Here is a 13748-nt window from a genome sequence, read left to right as displayed (position 1 = left end):
CTCATTTAGTCAAATGCTCTTGCACACGCTCTTATTGGCCCCAATGCTGGTGTAGACGCTACACGACCAGATATTGATCTCATGCCCTATTAATTTTTAAGGGAGATCAATGTAATTTTTCTTTTCTTTTTTTACTTTTAATGCATATGAATACCGTATCACCATCACTCCATTTTAATCCGGGTGAAATGTTTTCTGTCCTGAAGCATTGCCTACACTAGAACTTCCATGTATCTATTTCTTTCCTCCCCTATAAAATAACATTTCTGCCCTCTATTGTGGGGAGAGAGACGCATAGAGAACGTTGGCATAGGCCACACTCTTAGACAAAGAACACCTTCCCTTTAATTTATATATGGTAGTATTTTCTTTTTGGGACTTTTTTTGCTGTAAAATTTCTATCTAGGACTAGCCGACTAGGGAAAAGTTCTTCGAGCAACCCTAAAGGGTACACTAGACCCTCTCTCTATCTCTCTCTTCCTCACATGAAATGACTTTTTTACGTCCTATGTAAAAATCTGTTCTGTTTCTCAGTAGTGTGCTCTCCTATGCCGCTTGCTCAGAGAAGCCTGGAATGTGGGATATTTGGTTGAGATAAGGCTACAACCACATTCCAATTAATTGCTTTAATTGGAATTACCTCAACCTGTGCTTCCATGCAAGGCCTTTTTTTGTGTGGTAAAACTTCAAGGCCAACAAAAACTAGATGTGATAGATTCACATTGGATCATATGAGCAGCTTTCGGCGTCTTTTGCGCCGTTATGAGTATAGTTTGGATTGTCCGATTTTGACTGGATCAGATTGGTATCGGTTGAGATCAATTCAATTCACCTGTACAAGCAAGGGTAAAATAGTAAAACAATTAGTTTTTTTTTTACACAAAACAAGGGCAAAATTGTCATATTTGGCCTGCGTTTGGATGATCCCGATCCGATCCCAATACCAAGATTGCAACGGGAGTAAAAGGAAGGGAAGGAAAATCAAATTAAAAGAAATTTTTTTGTAATCATTATCTAATTGTATAATAATTCTAAGACATCTCTCTTTGCCTGTAAATTTTGGGAAAAAGGATCGTTAATCAGATACCACCGTGTATAAAACTGATTTTACTTCCTTTCTATTTCCTTGCAACTAGACGGAGTCTAGCATGAATACCCAATATGTCTGGTCCCGATGAAGTGAATTTAGGAGTACATTTAGTAATAACTAATAAGCCATCTAGCTGATCCAATCTGTCATTACCATCAAATGACCCATCACAATACACTGTGTGTAGTCTTCATGTGGCGTTTGGTTTCTTTTACGATGTAACTTAATTATTCTTCTTATGTCCAATCTCAATTAGAAACTAATCTTTACTCATAGCCATGGTTCTAGTAAATAGAATCAGGGGAACGCTATTTAGGCGCGTGTGGTGTGTTGCTTCTGCGCTCAAACCCAGGGGCATGTAAAATAATCGCTACACTCCCATGGAAAGGCAAAATATACCGAGATTGCGGCGGCCATCATTTCGTGCCCCCTATGTCTGGGCATAGGGGCAGCGCACCGCACGTGCCTAACACGTTCTTTCTCCCTGGAATGAGATAGAAATCAAGTACGAATCAGCCAAATCAAACAGTTGGAATCAGAATCTGTTGATTCTAATCTGATCTGATCTCTGTTCCTCAAATCATAGTCATTGTTGTCAATAAAAATTTTATTAACTAGGCTATGAGGCACTAGTTTTTTTTTTTTTTGGTAAAGAATATCATATTTAGCATTCTAAATTTGACAAAAAGGAAAAGAAGGTTGTCGGGTTGAGGGGTCTGCACCAACATGGGGGTTAATATGAACTCATACATGGGCATTCAATAAGGATGGGTTCATAGGAGTGGAGTAGTCATTCACCTTCTTATGTCTGGTCGTAGGGGTCATACAACCTAACAATGTTCCTTAACCCTTAAAAAAAATTTGTTGCAAAACCCTGAAAAAAAGCTTTTCTTCTGTATAGAAACAATTATAGTAAAAGACATTCAACATAAACTCGTTTATGAATTCCGATACATATTAGGTTGTATCAGTCGATGACACATCTGTATCAAAACAAAAATTGAAAAAATAAGTTACTTTTTGTCTGATACTTCTAATTCGTATCGATATTCATTTTGATATCAGATATCGACAATACCAATATATATTGGCCGATACGATATCGATACCTTGATCTATGAGTGGGATGCATGTTTAGATTTGATTCGGAAGATCACAATATAAGAAAATATGTTAGTCCAACCCATTATGAAAAATTGAAAATTGTCATATTAACAATTAACCTATTATTATTTTTTTTATGAAAGTATAATCACACAAATTATACATCAATCCCAAAAGGTTAATCGACTTATAGGACCGTGGAATAACAGATATACACAATACACACCACACTCACACACCCGATGTGGACAATTAACCCGTTATTGCTATGGTTAATTGTTACCTTGTAAGTTGTGAGGTTTTTTTTTTTGGGCAAACAACTTGCAAGTTGTAGGTTGTAACCCCCATGAGCTTAACGGGTATGACAGCTGTCCTAGACAATATTTCCTTCGTCGGTCAACTATAAAGGGCAACAACGGTCATTACAGGTAACTGTCATTATTAAAATGCAATAAACGTTTTATTTGCCAAAAGTACCCCTATATCATTGAGTCGTTCTTCACGTTTTCCATATATTTCGTTATTTCGGGATTATCATAATTAATATGACCATATTACCCTCATAGCATTCCTAAATTACCTAATCGGTCGTTTCCCACCTAAAAAACTGAAATTGATATGGTATTTTAAAAGATAAAAACTCGCTGGCTCATCAACAGGTGAAAAAAAACTTCGATTTCATTAAAAAAAGGAAAGAAATGGAGGAAAGAAGAGGGCCCTTATAAATTTGTCTTGTTCTTCTGGTAGTTGTCGTCTTCTAAATCCTACTCCTCATTCCCGTAGAGCTTCGGCTTTTCTTGAGTCATCTTCATCGATAAAAGCCAGACAAATTTCACCCAAATTTTTGGAGAGAAACCCTCAATTAGTTTTTATTGAGGTTTCTGAATTCTGAAACTCCTTCGCCACTAGTTCTTTCTCCAGATCCTTCAGCCTTCCTTGTCGAGAATTTTAATCTCTTACTCAGTTCTTAAAGCATCCATCAGTCGAGGTTTCATCAACTGAGGTAACTGGAGAGAAAAATAGTGATTATTAGTTGTTATACGCATGCATATCAATTGAGATTCGTTTTAAATTCTTTAAAAGAAGTGTTTGTTTGCACTGTAACTGGTTTCATGTTCAGTTCAATTGGTGTTCGCTGAAACACTGAAGCTTTTGAAGGTTTGATTTCATTTTCAGTAAACTGAATCTTTCCGGAAGGTTTTGAAGGTTGGCACTTAAGGTGTTCTGATTTATTCGCAGCTGAAGTCTTTTTGAATCTTTTCCGAGGGAGGTTTTGGGGTCGGGGGGTGTTGGTCGCGTGGATTTCCTGTACTCGATCGTATTTTCTTGCAAGCTTTTTGAAGCGTTATTTTTTCTTGTTTCGCTTTTTCTGACTATGATTTCTAAAGTTCGATGAATTTAGAAGTTCCTTTCCTGTCTAATTTTAATGGGCTACTAAGGTTTTATATGCAATTTTTATTGAATTTCTGTTTCTGAAGTTTTTGGGGCTTACCTAGCTTATGGTCTTTTGGAACTTGTAAAGGTGAGGATTGTGCTTCAAGAAGATGGCGACTGGAACAGTTCCTGCTTCTTTTTCTGGATTCAAAACCACAGATAATGGTTTGAGCTTTACAAAAAGTGTGAACTTCATGAAGGTTTCTGACTTGAGGAGACCGAAATATCTGAGGACGAAGGTATTGGTGATCAGAAATTCAAACCTTGGCCCGGAAATTGCTGAAATGCAACCTGCTTCAGAAGGAAGCCCCCTCTTAGGTATTATCTCTGACTTTTAACTAAAGATTCTTAATCGTGATATGAGTAGGTTACAGTTACAACTGTGTGGTGCTAGCCTGGTAAAAGAGTTAAGAACGGGAAAGAAGGGGGGTTTGCTTTCCTTCACTTAACTGATGTATTTTTGTACGGTCTTCTCCAGAGATGGAGTATCAGTAAATGTTCTTTTCTACCATGAAAATATCAGGGAATTTTTTGAAAGTTATTTTGATCATAGCTTGCAAACTTGGGACCAAACGCAACTTGGGGCATGGTCAGGATTGGAGTTGGCTTCAGGAATCATGAATTTAACTTGTGGGGTCATGTAAATATTTCTTTCAAAGTTTATATGAGATAGACAAAATTAAAATCTTGTACAAAAATTGTTTCTAATATGAAGAGACAAGTACAGAAATAAAAAATAATTAATATGGAGGACAACAAAGAGAGAAAGCTTCATAACTAGATAGCCTAGTTTTCTCTCAAGAAACTGGATAGCCTATTTGATTGTTGATCTGGGTGTTTCGATAGCACCTTTATTCTTTTCTCTCCGTGTATCTTGAATCTTGAGAATGAGTAGTGATTACTTTGGGAGTTATAGGGTACCCATTGGTAAATGAAGTGTTGCCCCTTTTACTTTACATATCAGCAAACCATATAAGAATTGGATGAGTAGTTGGAATTACCAATTCAGTGGGTTTATTCAGCTAAGTCTTAAGCAGGAGTTACGAGGATTACTTGGTTCATACTTATGTGTGGAGTCAACTTGGCCAAATCACCAAGTTTAATGTGAAGGATTTTGATGATTATTCTCCTTGTTATTAATGTAGCAATATATTATTTAGTGAGTTGCATGATCTTTTCAATACATTATTATATTCTTCTATATTTGCTTTTGTTACGTGCACACGTGGTATAAGGACCCTTATTAGTTGTTATTAGGAGTTCTTAGTGAATGTGTAGGAGTTACTACATTAGTGGGATACTTAATTAGTGGGTAGTTTTCCTTGGATGTATTCCTATTTAAATGCAACTTAGGTAATGAAGAGTAGACTTTTGGAATCCTAAATTATCTCTTAGAATTATCCAGAGAAGAGGTCGGCTACCTCCGAATCGGCTAGATGTCCGGCTTCGTCTGTAAAGCCAAACTTATCTATTTTCTCTCCTATTTCTTCTCCTTAATTTATCTTTTTCTCTATTTTCTTTCCACCCCATACGTGTGTACATATCAAATGGTATCAGAGCTAGGCATGGCAGAGGAACTCGACCGTCCCGGGTCTATATGGAAATATCCTTCTCTGTTTAACGGCTTAAAACAAGAGTGGATGGAAGAGATTTTTTCAGCAAAGATTGACTGTCTCGGGTTCGTACGGGATTTTCATCAGGTTTTTCATTTGTTTGTGACACGTTGCATCTCAAACCTCAAACTTTAAGCATTGGTGGACCAACGAGTTCGTGGGCAACTTGGGAATTACCCCAACAAGATTTGGGATCCGGTGGGAATTATTTTAATTTTTATTTGTAATTTAGTGGTCTTGAGGACACAACCAAATTTATGGAGATGGATTGTTACGTGCACACGTGATAGAGGGACCCTTATTGGTTGTTATTGTTTATGTTAGGTATAATTATAGGAAGTTATCCGATAATGGTTAGGTATTAGGAGTTATTAGTGATTGTGTAAGAGTTACTATAGTAGTGATATACTTAATTAGTGCGTAGTTTTCTTTGGATGTATTCCTTTTTAAATGCAACTTAGGTAATGAAGAGTAGTTTGAAATCCTAAATTATCTCTTGGAATTATCCATAGAAGAGGTCAGCTACCTCCCAATCGGCCAGATGTCCGGCTTCGTCCGTAAAGCCAAACTTATCTATTTTCTCTCCTATTTCTTCTCCTTAATTTATCTTTTTCTCTATTTTCTCCCCACCCCATATGTGTGTATGTATCAGTTTTCTATAGAAATCATATTAACATGTTCTGGTTCTGTCTGTGAGTTGATCTTCTGGAAAAGGATTTGTAAGGTATCAAATAGCAGTTTGTTTTTGCTTTGTTTTTAAAGTATGTAAGGGAGACTATAAGTTAGCTAGTTTTAATCTTTTTCCCCCCCTTAAAATACTGTTTAGAGACTAATCGTAAGTTCTTTTTCTAGAAGAGAAAATGTGGTTGGCAGGGAGGGATGTCTGCCTCCTGGGCCATATTATTTTATCTGATTTTCCTTTGTTTGGATGAATGTAGTTCCCAGGCAAAAGTATTGTGAATCTGTAGACAAGACTGTCAGGAGGAAAACTCGCACAGTTATGGTTGGAAATGTTGCTCTTGGTAGTGAACACCCTATAAGGATTCAGACAATGACAACTACTGATACAAAGGATGTTGCTGCAACAGTTGAACAGGTTAATCCACTCACTTGTCCTTCTCTGTTGTTTCTATTTTATTCTGTTCTTAGTGCACCACCAAACAAGCGACAAGGACCCTATTTTGTTAGGACACATTTGGGATTACTTCTCAGGTTCAATTATGCACAAGAAGCAGACGCCCAGATGAGGGGGGGGGGGGGGTGAGCTTCTCAGTATTGGCAGTAAAGATTCTGTGCGTGAAGCTTTATTGAACCTGCTTTTTAGAGCAGAATGCCAGAATCTGAGAAGCAGAAGTGCGGGAAGCTTCCCCCAACTTGCCTCAGTCTGCTTGAAAAGGGGGGGGGGGGGGGGTGTTCAGCCTTGGCTTGTGACATTTGATGTTACTGAACCTATGATTTCAGGATATCCAGATTACGAATATTACCCATTTTAAAATGGTGACATCAATATAATTATCCGAAGTCTTGTCCAAACTATTTGGGGTTGGGCAAATGAGTCCTTTCACCATTTCATACTAACCTTGGGCCATATATTCTATTAATGCATATGCCTTCCCAAAGGTGCCAGTTTTGGTTCTGGAATCATTTCGGTCATAGTCAAAATTGAAATGAAGTTCTGAAATTTTAGATCTTCAATATTTCAATTGAAAATTAAAATGCAGGTGCTGGAGCTTTGAATAAGAATTTGTCAATAATGGTTGAAAATCGACTCTGAGATTCCCATCATGGGAAAGAAATCCCATAATTCTCCAAATTTAAAGCATTGTTCCTTTTATATCCTCAAATTGTACCTCAGTACATATCCCCTTTCCTTGCCTTCGTCTTTCTTTTAGAGCCTTCAATCTTAACCAGGTGCATTCAGCCATAATGGTCTGTCAATGACTTGTGCTGTAGTTGGCCTAACCCTTGCACCTCATCCTTGCTTTTTCTTTGTTTGACATGGGAGAAATGGCTCTGTTACCAGTGATTCTTTGCTCATAATCTACACTCAAGTGATTAAAATTCTAACTGGCATTCTTTGGACAGCCAACTTGTATAATATTAAAGTTTAATTGGATATTAATATTCTATGGAAGTATGGAGCCCCTTTATCTGATAGTTTAGCTACTGCCAACAATAATGTGATCAAATTCACAAGAGCTTATAGGAGTAACCCAGGGCTTCATCACTGGAAATGTGTTACGAATAAAACCAATGTCACAGAATCAAGTGGAGGGCTTCCCATGGTCAGTTCTGATTTGAATTGTAGCTGTCCCTTGAATTTAAGGGAACAGTACTTAATGATGTCCTATGCAGCCAATAAAACCTCGGCTGATCTACAGGGGCAGATTAATATGGACAAAATGGAAGATGGCTTTGATGTTTTTCTAGACTGTACAAGCATCTTAATCTTGGTTTTTATTTGTGTTTTTTTAAATCCTGATGGGTGAAAAATTAAATTGGTAGGTGATGAGAATAGCTGACAAGGGAGCAGATATTGTTCGGATAACAGTTCAAGGGAGGAAAGAAGCAGATGCTTGTTTTGATATAAAGAATACTCTTGTTCAAAAGAAGTGAGTATTGTCTTGTAATTGTAATTTGGGACTTCTGTGGACTTAGAATCCATATTATATATGATTTACGGCACTAACATATTTGTTTATCCAGCTACAATATTCCTCTGGTAGCAGATATTCATTTTGCACCTGCTGTTGCATTGAGAGTTGCTGAGTGTTTTGACAAGATCCGTGTCAACCCAGGGAATTTTGGTAACTAGTTCAACTTCCTTGCTTCATATCTAGATTTCTGAATATTACTTTTTTTTATGTGATTGGTTGGCTTTCTTCGAATGCTGAGACAATTGCTTGCAGCTGATAGGCGAGCCCAGTTTGAGAAGCTAGAGTACACAGAAGAGGACTACCAAAAGGAGCTTGAGCATATTGAGAAGGTCATCTGACTCACTGCAGTTGTAAATTCATTAAATATGTTATTCACAAGTTTCAATGCCAAAAAATTGTATATATGTTGTACATTTTTTGTGAAAAATGTGATATCTCCCACTGAAACTGGCCCCAGGTGGCATTCATACGTAATGGTGATAATCGATATTATTAATCAACAGGATAGATACCCTAACTTCCAATCTTACTTTTTAGATTATCAGGATACCTGTTTGCAGTTTGGTAGCATGGATTATTTTTTGCGATGATATGGATAGGAACACTACAATTTTGTCTGTTTCTTGTTGGAAGCTTGTAAAATCCTCTTCAAGTACTTTCTTGGTGGAGCATGGATTTTTTTCTCTACCACTGATCTTGTTTTTATTCCATACTGGTCTTAAATATTTGTTGATGTCCTCACAATACTTTGCAACTCATAACATGAGATGGCTCAAACATAGAGCTTGAACACACGGATGGATATTTAGTGTTATTTTTTCCCTCAATTGCATGTAAGTATCTTAAGGCCACATGGTTGAATGTATTTCAGTGGTATTTTTCCAGGTCTTCACTCCATTAGTTGAGAAGTGTAAGAAATATGGAAGGGCAATGCGAATTGGAACAAATCATGGAAGCCTTTCTGATCGTATCATGAGCTACTATGGTGATTCTCCCAGGGGAATGGTAAATGGCTATATTCTATCACTCTTTTAAGACTTGAGCCTTTTTCGTTCCACCTGTTTCAAATTGGTTCTAATCAGTGGCCATGACTTGAAACAGGTTGAATCTGCATTTGAATTTGCAAGGATTTGTCGGAAGTTGGACTATCATAATTTTGTATTCTCTATGAAAGCAAGTAACCCGGTGATCATGGTCCAAGCATACCGCCTACTTGTAGCAGAAATGTATATCCAAGGGTGGGATTATCCTCTTCACTTGGGAGTTACAGAAGCTGGTGAAGGTGAAGATGGACGGATGAAATCTGCCATTGGCATTGGGACACTTCTTAGGGTACTTACTTTATTGTTTCTTTCTTGCTTTCTTTCTCTCTTCCCCCCCCCCCCTTTTTTCTTTTTTCACTCCAAACAATGATAAACTTGTTGGAATTATGATGGTATGTCGGAATGCTTCCTACTATCATCTAGATAATATTGTGGTGTTATTGGTAGGTAAGTATGCAGTGATTCATAAAAATGAACTGACTTTGAAGGTTAGGCATAGACCGTCATTTTATCATATTTCATCTTGATGTCATGGATTGTTGCATGTATATACATGTTCATGTAAATGTCCTTGACATCCCTGCTTCAGATTTGCTATAAATATTCTGAACAAACTAACAATTATTCAATGTGTGAAGAGCTACAATGAATGATAGTAGGCTGAGAATCCCTTTTTGTTATACAGGACGGTTTGGGTGATACAATCAGGGTTTCCCTCACAGAACCACCAGAGGAAGAGATAGATCCTTGCAGAAGATTGGCAAACCTTGGTATGAAAGCATCAGATCTTCAGCTAGGGGTGGTAAGGTTCTTTACTTTTTGTGCCAGAAAGAAATGGGTTACAAAGTCTATAGATTATATTTGGTCTTGCAAATTATCTTATGCTTAAGATTCCAGCTTTTATGAAAAAACTTTTTACCTGTGTCTTAATTTCTTTTTTTTTTTCAGGCACCATTTGAAGAGAAACATAGACACTATTTTGATTTCCAGCGTCGAACTGGTCAACTTCCTGTTCAGAAGGAGGTCAGTTCTTTTTTACTTTTCAATTACAATTACCCTTTGTGCATTATATGTTTGGAACCCAGATATAATATTTTCTGAATATAGGGTGAAGAGGTGGACTACAGAGGGGTGCTTCATCGTGATGGATCTGTTCTCATATCTGTATCCCTGGATCAGTTGAAGGTGATCTTTGGCTCTATTTTCGCATTTTATTTTCTTCTCCTTCACTGATTCTTCTTGCACATGCAATAATCGGTATCTGTTTTTTGACCATTGGTTAAATTCATTTGAAAACCCAGGTTTAATCTAAATCCGGTCAAGAAATGTTAACAAAATGTTTTCCCATTAATAATACAGAAACATGATTATGAGACAAAATCATGAGTATGTTGTGCAACATTTTTTGTTTGACTACTAGCTCAATTGCACAGGGCTTTCTGCGATTTACTAAAAGATACAGTGTTATTTCACAAGGCAAAGTCAGAATCCAGATGACACTTTTATACGTGATATGTTAAGATTTTTCCCAATTTTTCGTAACTCTGCCTGCTGGTTTAGACGACACTATTCTTTTGTTGACTTCACATATTGATATCAAGGACCAAAATTTTCTTTTAACCTGACATCTCCGATCTGAGGACTGTTTTCCACCCTCCCCCCTTTTTATTGTAATCCTTGTCTGACATGGTTCTATTATCAGTCACCTGAAATCTTATACAAATCACTTGCAACAAAGCTCGTGGTTGGCATGCCATTCAAGGTATTCCTCCACTCATTTTTGTCAATTTTGGAGTTAAATTTAAGTAATTGGATATCCATTATGTTTTATCAACAAACTCCAATACGGATGGCAGGATCTGGCAACAGTGGATTCAATTCTTTTGAGAGAGCTTCCGCCAGTGGAAGATAGCAAAGCTGTAAGGACCTTAATATTTTTTATGTTAAAGTAAAATTTTCCTCATTGTATTTCTTAGAATTTTTTTTTTCTATTTTGTCTGTTTCGACTTTGTTTATTGTTTATATTTTATTGTTAAATAGTTTCACCCTGCAATAATGTGTGGGGAGTTTATGAAAAATTTGGGATGATTTGAATTTCTTTTTTCAATGACCAGCGCCTAGCTCTCAAGAGGTTGATCGATATAAGTATGGGGGTTTTGACTCCTCTTTCAGAGCAGCTAACGAAGCCATTGCCAAATGCCGTGGTCCTTGTAAATCTCAAGGAACTGGCAACCGGTGCTTACAAGCTTTTGCCAGAAGGTACCCCTCCTTGGATATTTTCAGGCATAGGGTAGTAGATTATGTTGGTTGGATATATTTTTTTACCGTAGTTGCTTGTGCCTGTTTCTGTCTTATCACTCAGGCACACGATTAGCTGTATCTGTTCGTGGGGATGAACCCTATGGTGATTTGGATATCCTAAAAGAAATTGATGCTACAATGCTCCTACATAACATATCATATGATGAAGATAAACTCAGTAGGGTACATGCTGCTAGGAGGTAATGATTGTAGTAACTCTGCTTTTGCATATATGTAAATACATGAAAGTGACAAGTCTCCCTCTCACCTACCTTCAGTTAATTCAATGTCCCGGAAGCTCATATTTCATACATCCGTAGGTTTCTTTACTGCCTACTTTTTTCTGGTCCTGAAAATAAAACAATCTGTTTACAGGTTATTTGAGTATTTAGAGGACAATGCTCTGAACCTCCCTGTGATTCACCACCTAGAGTTTCCCCAAGGAATTCACAGGTAATTTCATGTTCCAATATTTGACTAAAACGCAAGCAATGAGACAAATCTCTTGGGCTTATATGAATCCTGAAATTTGCAGGGATGACCTAGTCATTGGTGCTGGCAGCGCCGCAGGAGCTCTTCTGGTCGATGGACTTGGGGATGGAATTTTATTAGAAGCCCGAGACCAGGATGTGGATTTTCTAAGGAATACATCCTTCAATTTATTGCAAGGTTGTAGAATGAGGAATACAAAGACGGTAAGTACTTTAGATAGGGCACCACAGAATATTGAGATGACCTCTGACTAAGGGTGCTTTTACTTATGTGTTACTCTGGTGGAGCATAAATTCTTGCAGGAGTATGTCTCATGCCCATCCTGTGGGAGGACATTGTTTGACCTTCAAGAAATAAGCGCTGAAATAAGAGAAAAGACGTTACACTTGCCTGGTGTTTCGGTAATCCTTGGATGACAGCAAATTAACAAATTTAAGAATCACACTTTTTATTGTCTTACACATTCTTTCCCTTTATGTGGCAGATTGCAATCATGGGATGCATTGTCAACGGGCCTGGAGAAATGGCTGATGCAGATTTCGGGTATGTAGGTGGTGCTCCTGGAAAGATCGATCTTTATGTTGGGAAGGTAAATTCATCTTTCAGCCCGACATAATTGATGGTTTTGAAAAACTTCCTTATGTTATTGTTTCTGTGCTCTGACTGCAACAGTCAACACACGAGTCTATTATTTTTTGCTTTAACAAGATCACATCACTATTACCACTAAACCACAATTGACAATTCTGTTAAAAAGATTTTAGCTCCTACAAAAAAATGGGGAAAATAATGCTACCTGGTTGCGAGGTCACCTAGACACAGGTGGGCACAAAATGACCACCCCGCCCACCATGATGCTTGCGTGCATGCTCTCAGCACAGGGGCCACATGACCAGTTAGCATTCTCTTGCCCAAAAAAATATAGAGGCATGTCATTTGCTATCAAATATTTGATATTTCAATTTGCCGTGGCAGTTTAGAGATCTAATCATTTGATGCAAATGTACTTGGGATTCTGAGTTCTCATTGTTCTATCACACATCGTTCTTGGATTTCATATTTAGAATCTCAAAACTTGGAATTTGTGAGAATGCAAGTCCACCAAATTTCTGATTGCTGGTTCTAGTGTTCAAGTTTTGTAATCTTGGAATCATCCACAGCCATTTAGCTTTTGGGTCTTACAATTTAATTTATTTATTCTAGTCCAGGGAGTGTCCCTCAATACCAGGAATCATTTGGTCCAAGTTTAAGTTTACTTGTAGTACCGTTCTTAATGGGTTCTTGATTAGGATTAGTTTAACCTAACACTTATTACTCTGGGGTCCCTGCATACCATAATATCAGTGACATTTTAGTCATTCAGGCTTCAGTCAGTAAGACAGTAACCTTGGTTGGGAGTCATGGACGTGGGAAGTTGGTGGACTTGTTAGTCCCCTTCCCCTGCTATCTAATGTTGTACTGACCGGAGGAGGGTGTTTGCCTGTGTTGCAGACGGTGGTGAAGCGAGGAATTGATATGGACTATGCAACTGATGCCTTGATCCAGCTGATAAAAGATCATGGCCGTTGGGTGGAGCCACCAACAGAAGAGTAAGGTCTTGCATTGGCAGTTGATATGGCGTGAAGGAGTTTTGAGGAAGCTCTCCTCTTCTTGTAACAAAGTATACGGGCCAACCCGATATATCATAGTTGAACAGCAAGGAAATACCAAACAGAAGATTTTTCTGTGGGAGCTGTGTCCTACATGTTTAACAATGTGTGCTCCCATTAATAAAACAGAGGAATTATAATTTCTTTTTTCCTTAAATGATCTGTGTTAATATTGTGATTATCCTGATGAGAAAGAGGGGAGGCAGGGGGGTGGGGGAGGGGGGGAATGCAAAATTTAGTATGAAAATTTCAGAACCAAGCTCAGCTGCAGTCATCAACTGTAAGAGATTTGACATTGGCAATTGTACCCTTTTTATGACATTCGGTTCTACCTTGTGGAATTCCATAGTTCCATACTTTTGAGT

The 13748-nt window shown here is 37.7% G+C and overlaps 1 protein-coding gene across 2 annotated transcripts; it reads left to right on the top strand.

The window, feature by feature from the left end:
* Positions 1-2989: 2989 nt before the first annotated feature.
* Positions 2990-13537, top strand: LOC122651337 (4-hydroxy-3-methylbut-2-en-1-yl diphosphate synthase (ferredoxin), chloroplastic). 2 transcript variants are annotated; one of them, XM_043844684.1, is made up of 20 exons: positions 2990-3197; positions 3717-3946; positions 6180-6337; positions 7747-7853; positions 7948-8048; positions 8151-8227; positions 8784-8903; positions 9000-9227; positions 9624-9743; positions 9890-9964; positions 10049-10126; positions 10644-10703; positions 10798-10860; positions 11056-11200; positions 11304-11442; positions 11618-11695; positions 11778-11937; positions 12037-12135; positions 12219-12323; positions 13226-13537. In XM_043844684.1, the coding sequence occupies exons 2-20, from the start codon at positions 3739-3741 to the stop codon at positions 13325-13327; spliced, it is 2223 nt and encodes a 740-aa protein (XP_043700619.1). In that variant the 5' UTR covers positions 2990-3197; positions 3717-3738; the 3' UTR covers positions 13328-13537. The 2 variants fall into 2 exon arrangements, with proteins under 2 accessions (XP_043700619.1, XP_043700620.1); XM_043844685.1 differs by lacking the exon at positions 2990-3197 and having other exon boundaries at positions 3702-3946.
* Positions 13538-13748: the final 211 nt, after the last annotated feature.

The sequence above is a fragment of the Telopea speciosissima genome, chromosome 2 (assembly GCF_018873765.1).
Source record: "Telopea speciosissima isolate NSW1024214 ecotype Mountain lineage chromosome 2, Tspe_v1, whole genome shotgun sequence".
In the NCBI taxonomy this organism is placed as follows: Eukaryota; Viridiplantae; Streptophyta; class Magnoliopsida; order Proteales; family Proteaceae; genus Telopea; species Telopea speciosissima.
Note: the sequence above shows the minus strand (reverse complement) of the source record. Positions and strands in the feature narration are given on the sequence as shown.